Source organism: Arachis ipaensis, chromosome B2 (assembly GCF_059453495.1).
Source record: "Arachis ipaensis isolate K30076 ecotype BB chromosome B2, ASM5945349v1, whole genome shotgun sequence".
In the NCBI taxonomy this organism is placed as follows: Eukaryota; Viridiplantae; Streptophyta; class Magnoliopsida; order Fabales; family Fabaceae; genus Arachis; species Arachis ipaensis.
In genome coordinates this window covers 3,987,057-4,010,654 of record NC_142437.1, presented here as the reverse complement: position 1 = coordinate 4,010,654, position 23,598 = coordinate 3,987,057, and the positions used below count along the sequence as shown (strand labels likewise).

The following is a 23,598-nucleotide window of genomic DNA, read 5'->3' as shown; positions in this document are numbered from 1 at the left end:
TTGATGTCTAAGTCAATAAGAATTTTAATAAGTTTTGAGTAAACTTAAATTGAATCGTATCTAAATTTGATGAGGTATCTACAAAAGAAGTGACTTCTGAATCCCTTCGCTTATAGTAATAAATGGTTTCTTCTCCAATGTATAAAAAATTATCCCATATTACAGTGGTGAATGGTGATTACACTGTAAATAATACCTAAGGTAGTAGATGACATGGTCTTTGCTTGGCAAGTCGAATTGGACACAAGTCATGCTACCTTGCCCCCATTAGGTTAGCTGAACAATTTATTTCCTAATTAAGTCCAACTAATTTTTTTTATGCTTTTACTCATTCATTCTGCTTCAACTAAAATTTTTTGTTAGACTTGTCAGGTAGCAATGTAGCATCACCGTTCCATTGCATATCCTGTAACTATAATTTTGCCCGTTGGCCCTAATGATGCATGAGGAGTGTGCCAATGGTTCCGACCCGGCCCCCTAAAATAGACTTGTCCTAAGCTCAAGTCTAACCAAACAAACTAACAGAAAACAAATACATACATACGAGAATCGAGAGTGGCGTTCTTGCTAATAATATTGGAGTTCCGCTACGTATCTTCCTGGGTGCTCAAACACTCAAAACAATCAGAAAACAAAGTGATGTACCATGGGCAATAATCGCGATACAGTGATCATGGCAGGAGCAAAGGTTTTGGAGAACGCGGAATCTCATCATGAGCCGAGGGCATCAGAGATATCCCTTGCTGTCCTGGATGTCATCGAAGACGCAGAGAAGAAACAAGTGAAGCATCTACAAGTGAAGTCATGGTTTCAGGGCATTAAAGATCTATGCTATGAGTTAATTGATGTTTCAGAAGAATTCGAATTAGTGCAACAGGCGAAGAGGTTACGCTTTGTAGGCCTTCCACTCCTTCAACAACGTAAGGTGACAAGAATCATTCGCGAGTTTGAGACCTTAATTAAAGAGGTCGGCAAGTTGAAACTTAGTTCGAGTTCGGAACTACCAGTACCCGAGGCTGAGCTCGAGCCAGTAAATCTGCATTCCAATTGTTCCGTGCTGGGATTCTTTCTCCGAGCTATAACTCGCTAGGTTGCTCCCTTGAACAGTTGTTCCAATGCTCGGAGTGAATTCCTCAAGGTTCCGTGAACGTCGGCGTGGGACCTGAAAAAAGGACTCCGACGCCCAAGTCAGTAAGTTTCTTAGGAATACGAAAAATAAAAACAAGGAGTATGAGATTGATGTGTGTTTCTTTAATGTTGCTCAGTATCTGCTTTTAGTCAAATCTGACTGCACTTGTTATTTCGGTTCGTTTATATAGATATTTCCAAATACTGAACTTTGTAACTTCCTGGTGGATACTCCGAGAACCTTGGGTTTGTTTTACTGTTTCTGTTGTCGACCGGCTATAGCGCGGAGTTCTTATGGGGCGGTCATAAAAAGCCGTTGTGTTGATTGTTCGGTCAATGATTCTATAGCCGAGGATATTGGTATAGTACACAGCCCCCAAGCTTAGCATGTAAAAAACAGGTTGAGCTTTATTTTGGTGATAGAATCATTGTTTGTAGTTTCATTGTGTATATGGGTCTCCAAGATCAACTTTTTTTTTTGTTAGATGTTGCGTGTGGGCCTTGGGGTGCCGCTTTGGGTGGGTATTGGAGAACGTGCGGTTTATTAGGAAAGTTTGTCTTGGTAACTTCCACTTGCTGTCTGCTTGTCTTCTGTTCCAGTTAAAACAATGAGTAAGAAAGGTTAGTTTTTTAACGTTTTCACTTTCATCTTTTCTTCTTTCGCTGCTTTTCTTGTTGTCGTGTTATGGGAAAAAAGGATAAGGTTGTGGTCGATAGTGATGATTTGTATGGTTGGGCGGATGCTGACGTTAAAGGTCATGCTTCGATCTTTAGCTCTGCTGAATTAGTTTCTCAGTTGAATGAGTGTAGATGGGTGAGAAATGGGGTGCAGTTGGGAGTTAGGATCTTGCCTTGTGGTAAGGATGATAGGGTTTGCGAACGACGGTCAGACTGGTTGTACTTCTACGTTTATACTTGCATGTTGACCGAATTGGGGGTGAGGTTCCTCTTTTCTGATTTCGAATGTGGTGTACTTTCTCAACTTAACTGTGCTCCGACACAGTTGCATCCAAATTCCTGGACTTTTGTCTGGGCTTTTGAGTGTTTGATGGAATACCTTGGGTGTTATCCATCGTTGGCTTTATTCTTCTCCTTATTTCAGGCGAAATGGGTGTGGAGGGGAGGGTGGGTTAATTTGAGCAGTCACCCTGGCCGAAGCGTTTTTAGCTTGTACAAACAGTCTTTCAAGGATTTCAAAGAAATGTTTGTTAAGGTTCAGATTGAGGAAGAGTTTTACCCTTTCTTCTTGAACTCCTTAATGGTTGAAAGGTTTCCTGTTTATTGGTCTCCCGAGCCTAAACAGATTTTGGACTGTGATGATAGGGTAAAGAGTGAAGAATATGTGTTGGATTTTCTAGTTTCTGCTATGTCTTCTTCTGAATTGTTGTCGATATCGAGTATTTTAAAGTTGGAGGGAGATAGGGAGGCTATGGAAGAGTATTTGGGTAATGTGTTGTGTATCTTTTGTTTTTTGTGGTTTGCTTTTGTGATAGTTATTCATGCTGGCTTTTTTGCAGGTGAAAAAACTTCTACTCTTACGACCGCGAATTTGAAAGCGTTCATTTCAAAAGCTAGGAAGAAGGAGAAGGAGGGTTCGTCGACGAATGTAAGAGAGAATGAGGTTGTCACTGGACGTGTGACCTCTGATGTTGGTTTGAAAAGAAAGAGGGGAGATGGGTCGTCAAAGGTCCTTGATCTTACTGGTGCTAAGGAGGATGTTGGGGCCTTTACTGCTGAGGAGATCTGTTCTGCTTATGAGAGCCAGGTGATGCTCTATGGCTATAGAGATGGTCCTGAACAGTCTTTGTGGTCAGCTGGTTATCCTTTTATGGCTGTCTCGGATGAATTTGCTTAGGTAGATTCTGACGTGAAGATTATCCATGAGGCTGGCAAAACTGGCGTGGCTCGGTACTTGCAGGTTAACACCTTATTTTTTGCTATTCTGTTTGTTGGTTTTCTTTTTGTTTTAGTGTTATTCATATGCTTGCTCTTGCTAGGTTATTGGGGCTCGGTTGATGTCTATTGGGAGGACTTCCGAGCTGGATTCTATTTTGGAGGGGGATAATGCTGCTGCCTTAAAAAAGCTGAAGGCTTCGGCTCAGGAGAAAGATGAGAAGATTTTGAAACTGAGGAATGAATTGAAGGCAGCAAAGGAAAAGATAAAGGAGGTGGGTTCCGAGCTTACCAAGTTGAAGAATGATTCTAATGTTGAGGTCGGTAGACTGTCTGCTAGGGTTGCTGAGCTAGAGGATGAAGTCCTTTCTGCGTTTACTTTGGGTTTCGATCGGGCAGTTAGCCAAATCGGTGTTGTGGCTCCTGATGTGGACGTTGCTATGTTAGATGTCACGAAGATTGTTCAGGATGGTCAATTGATAGAAGATGGGACTTTGGAGGAGAAGCAGGGTGAGAGTGAATCGGTTGGAAAAGTTGATTAGTGTTTTGTTTGATGTTTGTCTATATGTATTTTGGTTGTCTATGGATTTGACTTATTTTGAAATTGTTTGTTTCGCGAAACTGAAGTTTGAATTCCGTATTGGAATGTTTTGTAGTATGTATCCCTGTTCAGGGTTTGTTTGTTTGCTATTAGTTTGATAAGTAATGTGTTTGTTCTTAATTTTGACATTATACATGCTTCGGTGAGGGGTGAGGGACCTCATTAAAACCTCTCTGTGACAAAAAACCCAAGTTGGGAAAAACCACAGTAGTAGGAAAAAGAGTGTCTCCTCGTGTCCTCAACCCGGTTACATAAAATAGCTTCTTAAAGAGGAGATATTCCAAATTCCAGGTATTTCCTCCCCTCCTAGTGATTGCAATGTGTAGGCGCCTTTGCCGAGGACGCGTTGAACTCTGTATGGTCCTTCCCACGTTGCTGCGAGCTTCCCATGTGTTGGTGGTTTCCTGGCTTCCTCTTTTCGTCTGAGTACTAGGTCGTTTTCGGCGAATGTTCTTGGTTGCACTCGCTTGTTGTATTTTCGTTTGATTATCTCTTGCATTGCTTTATGTTGTAGCTTTGCTTTGGCTCGGAATTCTTCTATTATGTCCAATTCTATTTGTCTTATGTCGTCGGATGGGATGTTCTCGATTCTTGGTGAGCTTACTGCGATCTCGACTGGTATCATGGCATCAGAGCCATAGACTAGTCGAAAAGGGGATTCGCGCGTAGTCGTCTGTTTTGTTGTATTATAACCCCATAAAATTTCTGGTATCAGGTCGGCCCAGTCTCCTTTGGCTTCGCCGACCTTCTTCTTGATAGCTTGTAGGATGACCTTGTTTGCAGCCTCGGCTAGCCTATTTGTTTGTGGGTGCTCTACTGAGGAGAAATGATGTTTGATTTTGAAACCCTGCAAAAATGTAGCTAAGCTTTGATCGGTGAATTGCCGACCATTGTCAGTGATGATTTCATGTGGTAATCCAAATCGGCAGATGATGTGTTTCCATATGAAGGAACGTATTTTATTAGCTCCGATTTTGGCTAAAGGCAGTGCCTCTATCTATTTTGAAAAATAGTCAATTGCTACGAGTAAATATTTTACCTGGCCCGGGGCTTTTGGGAATGGGCCGAGGATGTCGAGCCCCCATTTGTTAAAAGGCCAGCTTACCTCTGATGTATGCAATAGCTCGGCTGGGTTCCGTATGCTCGGTGAGTGTTTCTGACAATTGTCGCATATTTTTTACTTTGCTGATGCAGTCTTGTTTTATGGTTGGCCAATAGTATCCGGCCCTGGTTATTTTGGATGCTAAGCTCATTCCTCCTATGTGGTTGTCACATACTCCTTCGTGAACTTCGTTCATAATGATGTCAGCTTCGTCTTTGTCCACGCATCGTAGTAGGGGTTGGGAGAATCCCCTTTTGTAAAGGGTGTTTCCGAGTAGGGTGTAAGAGGCTGCTTTCCTTCTGAATGTTCTCTTGTCTTTCACATCGTCTGGGATGCCCCCTGTTTGTAGGTAATGCCTGTATGGTGTTCGCCAATCGTGTCCCTGTGATATTGAGAAAATTGAACTGTTGCTGAAGCTAGGCTCAGCTATTGTTAGTTGAGATATAATAGGCTCTTGTTGGGGTTTCCTAGTTGTTGCTAGTTTTGATAAGGCATCTGCTCGGGTGTTTTGCTCCCGAGCTACATGCCTGATTTTAATTGAATTAAAGTGGGACATAAGCTCTCTGGCTAGTGAGTGGTATTTTTCTAGTAATTGATCCTTTACCTGGAACTGACCTGTTACCTGTTGCACGATCAGTTGTGAGTCGCAGTATACCTGGAGGTTGGAAATGCTGAGGGATTGAGCTAGTCTGAGTCCCGCGAGCAATGCCTCATACTCGGCTTGATTATTACTTGCCTTGAATTTGAACCGTATAGACTATTCGGTTTGGAGGTCTCGTTTGTTTGTGAGTAGCACTCCTGCTCCAGATCCTTCTGAGTTTGAAGCGCCGTCAACATATAGTTCCCACTCTTGATCCTCTACTGTTTGGTCGGCTAGTTCGACTATGAAGTCGGCCAGAAATTGTGCCCTCATGGCTGTCCTTGGTTCGTAGGAGATGTCGAACTCTGATAGTTCGATTGACCATTTCGTCATCCTTCCAGATGCTTCGGGCCTTAGTAGAACTTGGCGTATAGGTTGGTTAGTCCTGATTATTATTGGGTGGCTTTGAAAATAGTGACGCAATCTTCGCGCCGTCACGATTATTGCGTATGCGAGCTTTTCCATTGGTGCGTACCGGAGCTCGGCGTTCTGCAGTGTTTTGCTGACGAAATAGACTGGGTTTTGTTGTCCTCCTGTTTCTGTAACTAGGACTGAGCTTATTGCGTTAGTGGAGATAGATAGATAAAGTAACAACGATTTACCTTGTTCTGGTTTTTGTAGTATTGGTGGAGTTGAGAGTATTGATTTGAGCTTTTGAAAAGCTACTTCGCACTCGTTGTTCCATTTGAATGCTTGTCCTTTCCTTAGTATGTTGAAAAAATGTTGAGAATGTGTGGAAATTGCTGGAAGGAACCTAGATAGGGCTGCAATTCTGCCATTCAGTCTTTGCACTTCTTTGATTGTTTGAGGACTTCTCATCTTCATTATTGCTTCACATTTTTCTTGGTTGGCTTCTATTCCTCTGGATGTTAACATGAAACCAAGGAATTTCCCTCCTTTTACTCCAAATGCACATTTGTCTGGATTTAGACGCATGTTGTGTTTTCTGAGTTGTGTGAAGATTTCCTCGATATCTTCTCCGTGGCTTTTTGATTGTTTGGTTTTGATCACCATATCGTCCACGTATACCTTGAGGTTTCGTCCTACTTGTCGGTTGAAAACTTTATCCATTAGTCGCTGGTAGGTGGCACCTGCGTTTTTTAGTCCGAAAGGCATTACGTTATAACAATAGTTCCCCATTTCAGTGATAAAAGTTGTTTTATCCTGATCTTTGGGGTGCATAAGGATTTGATTATATCCTGAGTATGCATCTAAAAAGCTCAAAATATTGTATCCTGATGCATTGTCTACGAGCTTATCAATGCATGGGAGGGGATATGCATCTTTGGGGCATGCTTTATTTAGGTTTGTAAAATCGACGCACATGCGCCACTTACCTGACGCCTTCCTTACCATTACTACATTTGACAGCCAAGTTGTGAATCGGAGCTCTCTGATGAAGCCGGCGTCTAGGAGTTTCTTGGTTTTTTGCAAGCAAGCTGACTTTTTCTCGTCTCCCATGTTTCTTTTCTTCTGAGCTATAGGTCGGATTTTTGGGTCGATCTGTAGTTTGTGGCAGATCAGGCTGGGGTCGATCCCTGGCATGTCAGCTGGGGTCCATGCGAAGAGATCAGCATTCTTTCGCAGAATTTTTGTTATTTGTTCTTTAATACCTGCGGGTAATGAAGAGCTAATGTAAGTGACGTGGTCTTTGTTAGAATCTAAAGTTACCTTTTCGAGATCGTCGGCTGGTGAAGGTCGGTCTGGTTGGTTCTCTCGAGGGTCAAGATCGGCAATTTCGGATATGTTTGACATCTGCGGAATTGTGTTTTGTTTCATTCCTCCTGAGTTCCCCGAGGTTTTGACTTTTAAGCTCTCGTTATAGCATCGTCTCGCTTGGATTTGGTTCGAGTAGACGGTTCCTGTCTTGTTGTCATCTGTTTGGAATTTGACACATAGATGGACTGTGGACACAAGAGCACAAAAGGAGTTTAGTGATGGTCTGCCGAGGATGATGTTGTAAGGACTCGGGCAATCGACGACTAGAAGCAGGACGTCTTTTGTTCTGCACAGGGGGTGGTCCCCTAGTGTCATTTGTAGCCAGATGCTTCCGAGGATGGAGACTCGCTCTCCGGAGAACCCGACCAGTTCACCTGAGGATGGTTGTATTGTATTTGTGCTGAGCTTCATTTTCTGGAAGGTTGAATAGAAGAGGACGTCGGCGCTGCTTCCTGGGTCCAGGAGCACCTTTCGGACTAGGAGGTCTCCTGCTTGTATTGATATTACCACGGGGTCATCGAGGTTGCTGCTCTTTGGCTTGTGATCGGTTTGATCGAAGGTTATCGTTGCCATGGTTGTTTGCTTTGTTGTGGTTTCGCCTGTTCTCTAGATAGTCAGCATGGCTCAGTAGCTCCTTTTTCTTACTGAGCTGTTGCTTCCACCTCCGGCGTATCCACCCGAGATGCAGTTGATGATTCCCCGTGTTGGTGTCGGTTGGTGTTTCGGCCTTTCTGTGGTATGCGGTTCTCGATCTGATTGGTGATCGGCGTTCGTTTGAGCTTGTTTAATTCGACCGCTGATGTACTTATCCAGGTGTCCCTGTCTGGCGAGTCTCTCGAGGAGGTCCTTGGCAATTACACACTCATCGGTGGTGTGTCCGAACTTCTGATGAAAAGCGCAATGTTTAGTTTTATCGACGTATCGTTGATCCTGGTAGGACCCCGCTCTGCTGGGTGGTTTGATGATCTTGGCGTTTAGAATTTCTTTAATGATGTCTTCCTTCTTTGTATTGAATTGGGTGTATGCGTCATACTTCGGGGTTAGCTTGAAAGGTCTCCTACTATCTTTCTGATTGGGTAACCTGGGGTGTTTTTCGTCCTCCTTGCGAGGTTGTAATCTCTCTACTCGTCGAGCCTTTCTAAGTTCCTCGATTTCCATTTGTCCGGCCGCCCTTTCGCGAAATTCCTCCAGGGTCTTCGGTTTTGTCACCGCGATTGTTTCCTGGAATTTGCCCGGCCTCAGGCCGCTTTTTAATGCGTGGAGGTGGACCTTAGGGTCGAGATCGGGTATCTCCACGGTTGCTTTGGCGAACCTGGTCATGTAGTCCTTCAAACTTTCGTGTTGTCCCTGCTTGATGGTGCTGAGGTAGTCCGACCCGTGGACATATATTCTTGAGGCTGCGAAATAGTCTATGAAAGATCTTGCTAAGTCCTCGAAACTGGAAATGGAACCTACAGGAATTTTTGAGAACCAGAGTAAAGCAGCACCATCTAAATAAGTAGGAAAAGAACGACAAAGTACAGGGTCCGAGGCGCCGTTAAAAAACATCATGGACTGAAACTTTTTAACGTGCACCCGGGGGTCACCGAATCCTTCATAGGGTTTGAGGCCCGTTGGGAGTACAAAGTTCTCTGGCATCTTGACGCTCATGACTTCCTCGGAAAAGGGGTTGTCCAGTGTGAGCTTTTCTTTTGGTGGAGTAACCTCCAAGGACTCAGCTTCTCGAGCATGGAGGGGGTTTCCGTTGGAAACCTTGGACGACTGCTCGGCTATTTTCCGGACCTCTGCCTGGAGGCTTGCGATCATGGCCATTATCTCCGCCTGGGAGGGTGTTGACGCTCCGTTGTCCGTCATTGGCGTATGGCCTGTTAAGTAAAAAGGAGATCGTGAAAAGGAAAAAGAAAAATGGGGTTAAGTAGACCGAGCCCCACGGTGGGCGCCAAATGTTCCGTGCTGGGATTCTTTCTCCGAGCTATAACTCGCTAGGGTGCTCCCTTGAACAGTTGTTCCAATGCTCGGAGTGAATTCCTCAAGGTTCCGTGAACGTCGGCGTGGGACCTGAAAAAAGGACTCTGACGCCCAAGTCAGTAAGTTTCTTAGGAATACGAAAAATAAAAACAAGGAGTATGAGATTGATGTGTGTTTCTTTAATGTTGCTCAGTATCTGCTTTTAGTCAAATCTGACTGCACTTGTTATTTCGGTTCGTTTATATAGATATTTCCAAGTACTGAAATTTGTAACTTCCTGGTGGATACTCCGAGATCCTTGGGTTTGTTTTACTGTTTCTGTTGTCGACCGGCTGTAGCGCGGAGATTCTTATGGGGCGGTTATAAAAAGCCGTTGTGTTGATTGTTCGGTCAATGATTCTATAGCCGAGGATATTGGTATAGTACACCAATATTGTTGGCAAAGAGCTCCTGGTTGGTCGAGATGCTGAAATTCAAGGCTTAATTAGAAGGTTGACTAAGGGATATCATAGATACATATGCATTGTTGGTGAAGAGGTTGGAATAGGAAAGACAACTGAAGGTTCTGGTTGAACTTGAGAAGGGGGGGTTGAATCAAGTCAGCTTTAAACTTAAAATTTCAAGCTTAGTTTAAACTGTTGCACGAGTTGCAGGAGATTATTTAAAATAGTCTCATACACAGAACATTAAAAGAGCAGAGAAGAGGAGAAAGAGGCCAGCATGTATCCTGGTTCGGATTCTTGGTGCCATGAATCCTATGTCCAGTCTCCACCACAACCCATGGTGGAATTTTCACTATAATTCTCAGGTTACATACACCAATACTATTGAATTTTTCCCTAATTCAACTAGTATCAACCCCTAAGCTTTCTTAACCAAAGCTTAGCTACCCCAAAGTGATATCCCAACTTGGAAGGGGAATCTTCACAGATTCAATTCTCACCAAGTGCTAACCCAACTTGGCAAGGGGAACTAATCCTAGTTCAGATACCCAAATTACATCAGAAAACAAACAGTGGCTATTTTGCATCACTCTTGCCTTTTCTCTCCTGGCTTTTGAACCTCACATAATTGCCTTTTCTCAAAACAGAAAATAACGCAAGACAGCCATAACAATAAATCAGAATTAAGCTTGAGTAGAAGAAAGAGATTTCAGCTCAGTGTTAGAGATGATGCTCTGAATGTGTGTGCTCTCTTCCTTGGCTTGAAATGTTGAAGTGAGGCATATTATATATCTTAAGCTAGGCTTCATTCTAGCTTCATCCTCTTTTGCTTTTTCTTGCTGCCCGTTGGAGTGGTCCTTGATGGCATGCAGTCCTTTCTTCATCTTGCTCCACCTCCCCTGCTATCCGAGGAGCTCTCCCACTACCTCTGCTGTCCTTGGTGTTTCTTTCTTCCTTGGCATGTTCCTCTTTTCCATTCTGCTCCATTTCCTTGCTGCTGCTCTATGCAAGTTTGTGTTTTGCATAACCACGATCCATAGCAGTGCTTTTGGTGATGTCCTTGCTTGCTTTCTCAGAGCCACACTTGTCCTTGCATGATACAGCTGTCCTCATATTGCTTTTAGCAAATATTTACATAATCATTTAATGTTGCTTATGAGGAATTGTTGGACTCGGTTACTGCATTAAGGAACAATGTGAGCTGCTTTTCTATTTGCTTTGATGGGCTGCTGCAATATAAGCTAGTATACTTGGGCCTGCCACAATGAAGCACACATTAAGCACTATTGGGCTTTCAACCCAAATAAATGTTTGTCATCATAATGTAACCAAAATCAAACTAGGCTCAACAATCTCCCCCTTGTTGACAAACATGATAAAATAGGGAACTTAAAGAAAAATTTAAATAAGTTAAGAACACTTCCCTTTGATGACATTCGGATTGTGAGTTGCTCCCCCTGAATGCTAGCATTGCTCCCCCTTGATCATGGCTTACATCTTTTCCTGAACAAAACTTAAAAATAGCCAACACCAATATATCCAAACAATATATCACAGTAATGGAAGCACAGAGCAATTAACACTAAGCACAACACAAGATAAATCATAGCACTACAAAACATTGTTCTTAACTATTACTATTAATCCCTAAGCCAAAACTAACATTCCTTTTCTTTTCTCCCCCTTTTGTCATCAAGGGAGGAAAGGAAAAAACAACTTGCACAAAATTTGTTAGTGGATGGTGCATATAGTTTAAGTAGCAGAGTAGTTAAAGTCTTTACAGTCATCTAAAATATTTAACAAGTTCAAAAGGAAACTAAGTCATAATCACAGATGAGATAAAATGAGCTAGGCATCAGAGTTGGATTCATCAGAGGTTCCATCGTCCTCCCCCTCATTGTCAGATGTGGTGAGGCCAACCTCAACATCCTCCACAAAGTCCCTCAGAATGCGAATCCTTCCTTTGGTCTTCTTAAGAGCATTCTCCTCCAAAACTTGATTCCTTTTGCGCTCAGCACCATGATGGAGAAGAAGGTCAGTCAGATTGATAAATTCTTCAAGCACATTCTTCAGAATGCAGGTCATGACCTTGATTGTAGTGGATGTGGAAGGGGAAATCAGAGGATCCTCATCAACAGAGGGAACATCAGTGCTGTCATCAGTTTGGCGACGCTTGGGAGCTGTTTTCTTTACTGCACCACCCCCTTTAATATATGAGTTACAATCTATGGCAATTTCAGCCCCAAAATCAACATTGTAATATTGAAAAATTTTTGTAAGAAGCATGCCATATGGTAACGCATTTTTGGTACTGACACAAGCATACATATGCCTTACAAGTAAATAAGCAAAAGAGATGGGAATTTTTGAAAGCAGTGCATACAAAACCAGTGTGTCATAGAATGAGACGCGTTGAAAAGAGCCGCTCTGAGGCAAGATGACATGGTTTACAATCCTGTGCAGCTGGGTACGGACTGGACCAAGAGACTTATGAGTAGGAGTGTTACCTTCTAAGAGAGGGATATTGATGCAGACAGTGCTTAGGGCATCAAAGTATGAAACATTGAGCGTTTCGTCCCACTTACCAGAGGTGTAGACATCAGGGCCTCGATCCTGGTAATCTAGGGCTTTGCCTAGGTGATATTTGTCAAGAATAATCACTTTGCCTTTAACAAAAGAGGCGATTCTCCCTTCTTTGTAGGACATGTTGCTATAAAACTGTTTTACCAAATCAGGGTAAATTTTCTCTTTGATGGACAGTATGGATGTCCAACCTTGATATGCAAACAATGGGGTAAAGTTCAGGCCTTTCCTATGGAGTTTGTCAAGATTGACAAGCTTCGAGGGACAGAGTTTACGCTTGTAAACATCTTTGCAGAAAAACAGATAGTTCATGAGAGATTGAAAACGACGACGATCAAAGGACTCATCAGGAAAATCAGCATAAAATGACTTGTAAGCAATAGGATTTGAGAGCCTAGGTTCAGCAACAGGACGGAGGTCAAAGGCAATGACTGTACCGCGAGTATGGTGACTCTGAGTGGGGCGAGTCTCTTCGTCTTCGTGAAGAGGCCTCTTTCCTCTGGAAGAGCTAGGTTTGGAAGAACTAGGCTGAGACATGTTTGGTGGAGGAGGAGGAGGTGTAGGGCGAGGGGCAACGCCAGGGCGGCGAGCAGTGGTCTTCGTGCGGGCCATGTCAGGAGAAGGGTTTGGTGGTGGAGATGGTGAGGAATGAGTGGGGGAATGAGAGGGAGAAGAGTGTGTGTGATCAGAACGGTGGGAGCCACTGTGGGAGCCACTGTGGGAGCCTCTGTGAGCAACTCTCTTCTTTCGAGCCATATTTATAGAAGCACTGGTTTGGAGAAGATGAAGGAGTGGAGAATGGAGAGTGGAGAGTGTGGTGTGAAAGGATGCATGCAGTGGGAAGTTATTATAAACTTAGAGAAGTGTAAAGGTTGCTCCTTGAAAAAATAAAAATCCCAACTTTAAAAACGTATAGGAAGTAACAGCTGTAATTGTTGTACGTTGCAGATGGGAACAAAAGCAAAATAAAATTTGGATTTGAAAACAAATTTTAAATGAGGCCCAAAAACTTATTTTCAAAAAAATGAAAAAGCAACTATGAAATGGGCTCAATTGGATTCAGTAAAGAAAGCCCATATGTCGAGACTGCTTCAGCACGTGATGTTCATCATTCAGGCTTGAATCCTGTAGGCTTCATAGTGACCCAATGAAGGTTACTCATCATCTGCCAAAAAATCTCACCGCGATTTATGAGACAAAATACAAAAGATCTCATTATCAGAAACATTAAGAAAACAGAGATGAAGTTAGAATGCCCAGTTCAGTTCTTAACTTGCAGAACCTCTCCTCTATCAGTGGTTTGGTGAATATATCAGCTAGCTGACCCTCAGAATTAACAAACTGAATATCTAAATTTCCATTTTACACATGTTCTCTTATAGAATGAAAACGAACTTCAATGTGCTTTGTTCTTGAGTGCAAAACAGGGTTTTTGGAAATATTGATAGCACTCATGTTGTCACAAAATAATGGAATATTTGAGACATTCAATTTATAGTCAGCTAGTTGAGTTTTCAGCCATAATAATTGAGAACAACAAGAGGAGGCTGCAATGTACTCAGCTTCGGCTGTTGAAAGTGCTACCGTAGCTTGCTTTTTGCTAGACCAAACAATGAGGGATTTCCCAAGAAAGCAGCACATGCCACTTGTGCTTCTTCTATCAATCCTATCCCCAGCAAAATCTGCATCACAGAAACCCACTAATTGAAATGAATCAGTCTTGGGAAACCATAAACCATAATTAGTGGTACAAAGTACATATCGAATGATCCTCTTGACAGCTGAGAGGTGGGACTCCTTAGGCCTTGATTGAAACCTTGAGCAAACTCCAACACTTTGGATGATATCAGGCCTTGAGGAGGATAGATACATCAAAGATCCAATCATCCCTCTATAACGTGTCTCATCAACATCTCTACCATGTTCATCCTTATCAAGCTTGATGTTAGGATGCATGGGAGTTCCCATTGGCTTAGCACAGTCCAGCCCAAACTTCTTGACAAGTTCCTTTGCATATTTTTCTTGATGGATGAATATGCCTTCTGCAGTTTGCTTGATTTGCAAGCCTAGGAAGAAATTGAGTTCTCCCATCATGCTCATATCAAATTCATTGGTCATAAGCTTAGCAAAATCTGCACACAAATCCTCATTAGCCGAACCAAATATAATATCATCAACATAAACTTGCACAAGAATAAAATGATCATGATAGTTCCTAATAAATAAAGTGGTGTCAGTGGCTCCTCTTTGAAAATTATTTTTCAACAAAAATGAGCTAAGCCTCTCATACCAAGCTCTAGGAGCTTGTCTTAAACCATATAAGGCTTTAGCTAGTTTGAAAACATGGTTAGGAAAAGTTTTGTTTTCAAACCCAGGTGGTTGAGCCACATAAACCTCTCTATCTATTATGCCATTGAGGAAAGCACACTTTACGTCCATTTGGAACAGCTTGAAGCCACAATGAGCTGCATATGCAAGGAGCAATCTGATGGCTTCCATTCGAGCTACAGGTGCAAATGATTCATCAAAATCAATCCCTTCCTCTTGATCATATCCTTGAGCAACCAATCTGGCTTTGTTTCGGACTATGGATCCATCTTCACCCAGCTTGTTTCTGAAAATCCATTTAGTGCCAGTGACTTTCTTTCCATTTGGATAAGGCACTAATGACCAGACCTGATTCTTCTCAAATTGCTGCAATTCCTCCTTCATGGCTAACACCCAAGATGGATCAGCAAGAGCTTCTTGGATGTTTTGAGGTTCAATCTTTGATAGAAGAGCAATGTTGTTGGATTCGGCTCTTTTCAAAGATGAACGAGTGGTCCTACCAGTGGAGGGATTTCCAATTATGAACTCTTCAGGGTAGTTTTTTAGAAACCTCCATTCTCTTGGTCTTCTTGACTGGTTAGAGGATTCAGGTTCCTCTTGATCAATGATGGCCTCTGCATCAGTGTTATCAGTAGTGACAGGAGATGATTCCAAATTGTCTCCTGCAGAATTGGAATTTTCGCAGCTACTAGGTGCAGTTTCATAGGAACTTGGATTTTGTGGAACTGGTTCAGAGTTCTTTGGTAATTCAGCTTCAAAACCTGGACTATCATCAATACAAACACTAGGAACAATGTTAGTCTCACAGAAAGTGACATGCATGGTTTCCTCAACAGCTTTGGAGTTCTTGTTATAAACTCTATAGGCCTTGCTATTTGTGGAATAACCAAGAAAAATCCCTTCATGTGTTTTAGGATCAAATTTTCCTAAATTTTCTTTGATATTCAGAATGAAACACTTGCAGCCAAACACATGAAAATGACTAAGATTAGGAGGATGCCCTTTCCAAAGTTCATATGGGGTTTTCTTCAAAAACTTCCTAATGATGGTTCTATTTAAAACATAGCAAGCTGTATTCACAGCTTCAGCCCATAAGAACTTGGGGATTTCATATTCACATAACATAGCTCTAGCCATTTCTTGCAAACTTCTATTTCTTCTTTCCACAACACCATTTTGTTGAGGTGTTCTTGGACAAGAGAAGTTATGTGATATACCTTGTTCATCACAAAAAGATTCAAAAAATTGATTTTCAAATTCTTTGCCATGGTCACTTCTAATTGAAACAATTTTTAAACCTTTTTCATTTTGAACCTTTTTGCTGAATTTCTCAAAAACTGAAAAAGCCTCATGTTTATGAGCAAGAAAGAACACCCAGCCAAATCTAGTATAGTCATCCACAATTACCATGCCATAACTCTTTCCTCCAAGACTTTGAGTCCTAGTTGGTCCAAACAGATCAAGATGTAACAACTCCAATGGTTTCTTAGTAGAGACATCTTCCTTGGGTTTGAAAGAGGTTTTAATTTGTTTACCCATTTGACAAGCATCACAAATGATGTCCTTATCAAATTTTATATTAGGAAGACCTCTAACTAAGCCTCTCTTTATAAGCTTAGAGATTTGGAACATGCTAGCATGTCCTAACCTCTTATGCCACATCCATTTTTCAGACTCCATTGAAGAGAAACAAGTTACATTTTGAACTTTTAGATCATCTAGAGTGATACCATAAACATTGTCACTTCTTTTGGCAACAAACAAAACAGCCCCTGTTTTCTCATTTATGACTTTACAATCAGATTTCCTAAAGGTTACAGCATACTCAAGGTCACACAATTGACTTATACTCAATAGATTATGCTTTAACCCATCAACTAAGAAGACACTATCAATGCAAGTTGAAAAATCTTTGCCAACCTTACCAATGGCAATTATTTTACCTTTACCATTATCTCCAAAAGTGACAAATCCTCCATTATACTTGTTGAGTTTAATAAAGAAAGTATCCCTTCCGGTCATATGCCTTGAACATCCACTATCAAGATACCACATGTCCATTTTCTTCTTGGATGCAAGGCAAACCTGCATGTTCTTCAACTAACCTTAGGTATCCAAATCCATTTGGATCCTTTGATGTGAAATCTTCTTGGTTGCCCAAGAGCATTAAAATCATGAACAACTTTATATAACTTACTATCATTACCAAAAGACCTAAGAAAGATGAAACATTGAGGAGGATCATGACCATTTCTATTGCACTTGTAGCACTGATTTTTGCCCACTGATTTCTGGGTTTTGCTGAATCCTTTTGGTTTGACAAACTTGGAAGAGGAAGATTCAGATTTTTGAAAGTTTGGTTTGACAACTGATTTATTTCCCTCTATGAAACCAAGTCCAGATTTTTCAGACCCAAACCTTTGACAAGCAAGTAGTTTGTTCAGATTTTGAGAACCTTGAACAAACTTTGCTAAGTCTTCATTCAAACTTTTTATTTGTTCATTCAGCTTTTTGTTTTTAGAAGTCAAATCAGTGGAGGCAGAAACTTCATACTTGAGTTTGAATTTTTCTAATTCAGTTCGCAAGACAATGTTTTCTTCTTTTAAAAACTTTTCATTGTTAGTTTCATTTGCCTTAACCTTTTTCAAAAGAAGATCATTTTCTGTCCTCAAAGCCTCATTTTCTGTCTTATATTTAGCATACTTATCCAAGAGTTTCTTAGAGTTCACAGAAATGTCTTTGATAATGTAGTGCAGTTCATCAATAGATAAGTCAGAGAGATCTACCTCATCTTCATCATCATGATCTGCCATCAGGCATAGTTGAGCTTCCTGATCTGAGCTTTCTGAGCTGGTGTCGTTCTCCAAGTCCTCCCATGTTGCCATCATCACCTTCTTTTTGTCTTTCTTGAATTTTTTGCCTTTCTTAAGTTGAGGGCAATCTGACTTGAAGTGACCAGGTTCCTTGCAGTGATGGCATGTGAACTTGACTTGATCTTTCTTGACCTCTTTGGATGAAGAGCTTCCTTTGCCTTTGTTTTTGTATCTTAGTAGTCTTCTCATTTTCCTTGCAAAGAGCACCATTTCTTCATCTGAGAAGCTGTCATCAGATTCTTCTCCTTGGGCTGTCATTCTTGATTTTAGTGCTATACTTTTCTTTTTGTCATCTTTGTCTTGAGACATGTGAGTGGTTTCATAAGCCAGCAGCTTGCCTCTCAGCTCATCATAGGTGATTTTGATCAAATCATTCCTTTCAGAGATGGCTGTGCTTTTCACTTCCCATTTCTTAGTAAGACTCCTCAGAATCTTTCTTACTAACGTTTCTTCAGAGTAGCTTCTTCCCATAGCGTCCAGATTGTTGATGATTATCGAGAACCTTTCGAACATTTGATCAATGCTCTCATCTTCCTTCATACTGAACATTTCATACTCCTTCATTAACATGTCGATTCTGGTCTCCCTCACTTGCTTGGTGCCTTCATGAGTGAGTCTGAGCTTATCCCAGATTTCTTTCACCGTTTTACACCTTGACACTTTTCTGAATTCTTCAAAACTGATTGCACAGTGCATCAGGTTGATTGCTTTGGCATTGAGTTCAACCTTCTTCTTTTCTTCATCTGTCCATTCGTTGTCCTCTTTTGTCACAACTTCTCCATCTGCATTTTGTTTGGTAGGAACGTCTGGACCATTGAGGATGATCTTCCAGATGTTGTAGTCGATTGATTGCACGAAGATTCTCATTCTCTCTTTCCAGTAAGAGTAGTTGCTGCCATTGAAGTAGGGAGGTCTATTATTGGACTGCCCTTCAGTGAGAGTGAAAGCCACGATGTTGGGATTCATGTTGTTGGCCATGGATCTTTACTACAAGCTGTGAAGCTTGCCTTCTTGAGACCTTGCTCTGATACCAATTGAAGGTTCTGGTTGAACTTGAGAAGGGGGGGGTTGAATCAAGTCTGCTTTAAACTTAAAATTTCAAGCTCAATTTAAACTGTTGCACGAGTTGCAGGAGATTATTTAAAATAGTCTCATACACAGAACATTAAAAGAGCAGAGAAGAGGAGAAAGAGGCCAGCATGTATCCTGGTTCGGATTCTTGGTGCCATGAATCCTACGTCCAGTCTCCACCACAACCCATGGTGGAATTTTCACTATAATTCTCAGGTTACATACACCAATACTATTGAATTTTTCCCTAATTCAACTAGTATCAACCCCTAAGCTTTCTTAACCAAAGCTTAGCTACCCCAAAGTGCTATCCCAACTTGGAAGGGGAATCTTCACAGATTCAATTCTCACCAAGTGCTAACCCAACTTGGCAAGGGGAACTAATCCTAGTTCAGATACCCAAATTACATCAGAAAACAAACAGTGGCTATTTTGCATCACTCCTGCTTTTTTTCTCTTGGCTTTTGAACCTCACATAATTGCCTTTTCTCAAAATAGAAAATAACGCAAGACAGCCATAACAATAAATCAGAATTAAGCTTGAGTAGAAGAAAGAGATTTCAGCTCAGTGTTAGAGATGATGCTCTGAATGTGTGTGCTCTCTTCCTTGGCTTGAAATGTTGAAGTGAGGCATATTATATATCTTCAGCTAGGCTTCATTCTAGCTTCATCCTCTTTTGCTTTTTCTTGCTGCCCGTTGGAGTGGTCCTTGATGGCATGCAGTCCTTTCTTCATCTTGCTCCACCTCCCCTGCTATCCGAGGAGCTCTCCCACTACCTCTGCTGTCCTTGGTGTTTCTTTCTTCCTTGGCATGTTCCTCTTTTCCATTCTGCTCCATTTCCTTGCTGCTGCTCTATGCAAGTTTGTGTTTTGCATAACCACGATCCATAGCAGTGCTTTTGGTGATGTCCTTGCTTGCTTTCTCAGAGCCACACTTGTCCTTGCATGATACAGCTGTCCTCATATTGCTTTTAGCAAATATTTACATAATCATTTAATGTTGCTTATGAGGAATTGTTGGATTCGGTTACTGCATTAAGGAACAATGTGAGCTGCTTTTCTATTTGCTTTGATGGGCTGCTGCAATATAAGCTAGTATACTTGGGCCTGCCACAATGAAGCACACATTAAGCACTATTGGGCTTTCAACCCAAATAAATGTTTGTCATCATAATGTAACCAAAATCAAACTAGGCTCAACAACAACACTAGCCCGAAGTGTCTACAACAGTACTCAAGTGAAAAGTAAGTTTCATTTCATGGCATGGGTAACTGTCTCTCGACAATTCAATGTGAAGCGAATTGTTAAGACTATGCTGGAATTTGCTCCTGAAAAACCAGAGTACGTTGGTGATGAATTTGAATTATTGGAACTTGAGCTTCATAAGTTCGTAGTGGACAGGGAAGTCCTTCTTGTTCTGGACGACGTCGTCAAGCTTGATTGGAACCACTTGTCAGATCTGATGAACGTCTTCCGTAGTTCCTCGTGTAGAATTTTGATAACCACGAGGAAGAAGGAAGTCGCAAAAGTAGCAAAAGAAGTAGAAGAATCCACACACACCGTGTTAATGACAAGTCTCTCCCCCGAAGCTTGCTGGTCAATTATCAAACATCACGCATTTGGTGATGATCTGAAGAATGAGTCAACCGTGGAAAGGATATTCGGCCAAGTTGGAAGACAAATAGCAGAAAAGTGCGAGCGGAAGCCAGTTGTTGCTAAATCTTTTGGTGTTATGTTGCGTGGCAGATCTTACGAAGAATGGCATCATGTAATGATGAGTGAAAAGCTGTGGTGGTACGACTTGACATCTGCATCCATGTTGAGTGAATACTTGTATTCTAGAATGCCTCCTGCTTTGAGACAATGCTTGCTGTATTGTTCCATCTTTCCCAAGAATCACTCCATTCAAGTTGACAAGCTCGTCAAACTGTGGATGGCACAGGGCTTTATTGCCTCCCATGAAGAGGACAAGATGGAAATACAAGGCTGGAAATACGTCAAGCAATTGCGAGATTGCTCTGCCTTCCAAGAATTTGAACCGGATGGCGAGGGCGCCTTTGTATGCAAATTGGAGGAAGGAATGCATGAATTTATCCAAGATCTTGCGCGAAACGAATACTGCATAAAGTTTCTTGATGAAGGGGCAACCGTGGAAGAGTCCGGAGACAATGACACCTTAACAAAGCCTCCTCGCTTTCGTCACTGTACCCTGTGTCTTGAAGCTCAAACCTCTTTCCCAGATTCAATTGACAATGCAGGTAAACTACACACTCTAATGGTTTTGTCCGAGTCTTCCGACATAGATCCAACAAATCTTGCCAGCCTTCTGTATTCTATGAAGAGGATCAGGGCGTTGGATTTGAGCTCTTGTGCAATAAAGGAGCTTCCATTGAAGGCAGATGAATTGCTACATCTAAGGTACCTTAACCTGTCTTTCAATCATGAGCTAAAAAAGTTGCCTTCTGCAATAAGTAATTTGCTTAATTTGCAAAGTTTAAATCTCAACGGATGTGATAGTCTTCAGAAACTGCCAAAAAGTATAGGAAAATTGATCAAGTTGCGACATCTTGAGATTCTCTGGACAGCAAGCCTTAGCTACCTACCAAAAGGGATTGCAAGCTTAACCTTCTTGAGAACCTTAAATCGATTCTTTGGGAGCAGTGGTGGTGCTAGCAGAAGCAAAGCATGCAGTCTTGGAGATTTGGAAAATCTAAACAATATTGAAGGGTGTCTTACCATAGATGGATTGGGTGGTGAAACTGAAATTTCTGAAGCTAAAAGAGCTGGTCTAAAGAACAAGAAAAATCTGCGTGGCTTGGAACTGTGGTTTTCTATGGTACGATTGAAGGGCGACGATCAAATCCTACTTGATCGTTTAGAAGCACCTCCCCAATTGCAATTCCTTGGAATATTTTACTACCGAGGAAGTTCATTCCCCAACTGGATGATGGAATTGAAGAAACTAACACACCTAATGCTTGTTAACTGTAGTGAATGCAATCTTTTGCCCCCTTTTGGGAAACTCCCATTCCTTGAATCACTTGAGATCAAGAATATGCCTAATGTGGAGATGGTAGATTTCCAATTTCTGGGAATAGGATTAAACCATGAGGATGCTGGCAACGAAGGCTCCTCATCTGAAGAAATTGCATTTCCCAGATTGAGAAAGCTTCACTTCATAAAGTTGGATAAGTGGAAAGGGTGGACTGGAATCAATGTTGATGGTGGAGATAAGAAGATTATGCCTCTACTATCTTCTTTGTCAGTTGTAAACTGTGAAAAGTTAGAATCACTTCCTAACTACATCAAGAGGAAGGAAAATCTGAAACCAATTATTGAAGGATGTCCTTTGCTACTAGAAAAAGAAAAGGCGCAAAAAGAGATGAAGAGCATGGATTCAATAAACAAAGCAGATTAAGGTAAGCTATTCTTATAGTAATATTTCTTTGTCAAATATGTGGACTCTGCATAGCATACAACTGTGATTTCATAGTTTCAGTTTGCTTGTCTTGCAATTTAAGTACATTCATTTTAAGCTAACACTTTAAATAGACTCGGCAATAATTTCTTAAAATTATTGAAAGTTACTTCTTACTTGTTAGCAAAACTATGCTTGTCAGTACCTATTAATGATATTATTCCTCCTCACCTGTTAATCAGGTTCAGTTTAGTGTGTTCAAAATCTGCAACCACTGAGGAGTCTCCAAAGAATGTTGCACAGATGTGTGTTTTCAACTTTTCTGTGCTCTATATTAAAAAATCTCGTAAGAAGTTGAAGATTGAAGGTCTGTGGTGTCTGGTGCCGAAATTAAAGTCCAATTTCTCAATAAATTGTTTCCAGATATTATAGCACAGTTGTGTGATTTCAACTCAGTTTGGCAAAAACATCTAGGCTTTGCTGCTACGATCATGATGTAATAAGTTATGGCTATGTACTTGCATGACTATTGAGTTTGCTTTCTATATTCTGTGAGATTTCACTGTAATTTTACTCTTTCCATGTGTTTCCTCAGAGAACTTGTAACACCATGATTCTGAATATAATTAGTAGCCTTCTCAGTTTGAAGTAAAATTGGTGATTTTTATTTTTGAAAAGTGAATAGTAGTAAAATTGGTATAGACTATCAACTAGATTGACTATTAATCATGAATATCACTAATTTACTATGAGTTTTATATCAATTATTGTAAGAACAAAGTGCTATTATTATACATATAACACTATGGACTATGGTTTCTATTTGTTGGTGATTATTGGTTTGTCATATTATGGTTCTGTAAAAGATGCTAAAGTATACTAAGCGCATGAGAGGAGTATCATTCAAGCCTTTTGTGTGACCAATGGAATTATTGTCTTTGTGGAAATTTTGTTGCAAAGTTTAAACTTTTTTCTTAGAAGCTGTTCCTAATAAATGTTAATTTTATGTAAAATTATGATATGATGAACATTTTAATGTGTTGTCCAATAAAACATTTGTAGCAAAAATTCATAATGATTTCTTGTACTTGTGATAAAGCGTGCACTCATTCGATGCATTTAATAATAATGGCTTCTTAATGAATTGACTGATAATATTGAATCTCCACTTAAACAAGAATAGATTTGATTATCAGATCATTCACTTGATCAGGCTGATACACTAATAATGGGAATATAGAGAGACACTCACATAAGAAAATGATCAGAACCTGCTATGATAAATACACAATGATGTGTTCAACATTGTTGCCATCCTTTTTAGCTTTGAAAACAGAACTGAAAGGGATAAACTCAGCTTGAGAAAAGTTTGATTTCAAAATAACAATACCACAATGAAAAAATTTTAGAAAAGTACTTACATGCTAATGCACATTCTAATGGTTGAATCCATAATGAAATCAGATCCTTATCTTGACCATAGTAGTTATCTATCTCTTCAGGCCCCTAAAAAGTCTATTTGAGTTGGTGTTAGATTCATATAGAGCAATTTCAAATATCAATAACTATAGATCCATCAAGTTTATAGTTACCTTTACAGAGAGTTTAGCTGCAACTCTTCTTGCAGCGTTCTCCGAGCAAAGGACAGTCTTGAATTTGTAGTGATAGAGAGGAAGACAGCTTTTCTCCTGCCATATTCTCCTGAAATCCTGAAGCTACCTGCAGAAGATGGTAAAAACAGTAAATTTGATTCCTGTATTTCAATTTTTAGTTCATGGTATTTCGTATGTTCCTCTTCAAATTCGATTTTTTGAAAAATATGGAAGATAA

The 23,598-nt window shown here is 40.9% G+C and overlaps 2 protein-coding genes across 2 annotated transcripts; both read left to right on the top strand.

Moving 5' to 3' along the window:
- The first annotated feature begins 517 nt into the window (after nt 1–517).
- On the top strand, nt 518–21,768 carry LOC110269137 (putative disease resistance RPP13-like protein 1). The gene is made up of 3 exons (XM_088505554.1): nt 518–1,054; nt 9,475–9,613; nt 19,562–21,768. The coding sequence occupies exons 1-3, from the start codon at nt 647–649 to the stop codon at nt 21,766–21,768; spliced, it is 2,754 nt and encodes a 917-aa protein (XP_088361680.1). The 5' UTR covers nt 518–646.
- LOC110268640 (uncharacterized) lies at nt 1,737–2,983 on the top strand. Its single transcript, XM_088506275.1, has 2 exons — nt 1,737–1,749; nt 2,646–2,983. The coding sequence occupies exons 1-2, from the start codon at nt 1,737–1,739 to the stop codon at nt 2,981–2,983; spliced, it is 351 nt and encodes a 116-aa protein (XP_088362401.1).
- Nucleotides 21,769–23,598: the final 1,830 nt, after the last annotated feature.

Bases quoted from the DNA above. Each gene is read 5' to 3' on its own strand.
- LOC110269137 (XM_088505554.1), top strand. From the start codon at position 647: ATGGGCAATAATCGCGATACAGTGATCATGGCAGGAGCAAAGGTTTTG. The intron at 1,055-9,474 runs GTGCTGGGATTC...ATATTGGTATAG, and splicing joins ATCTGCATTCCAATTGTTCC to TACACCAATATTGTTGGCAA. The intron at 9,614-19,561 runs GTTCTGGTTGAA...CAACAACACTAG, and splicing joins AATAGGAAAGACAACTGAAG to CCCGAAGTGTCTACAACAGT.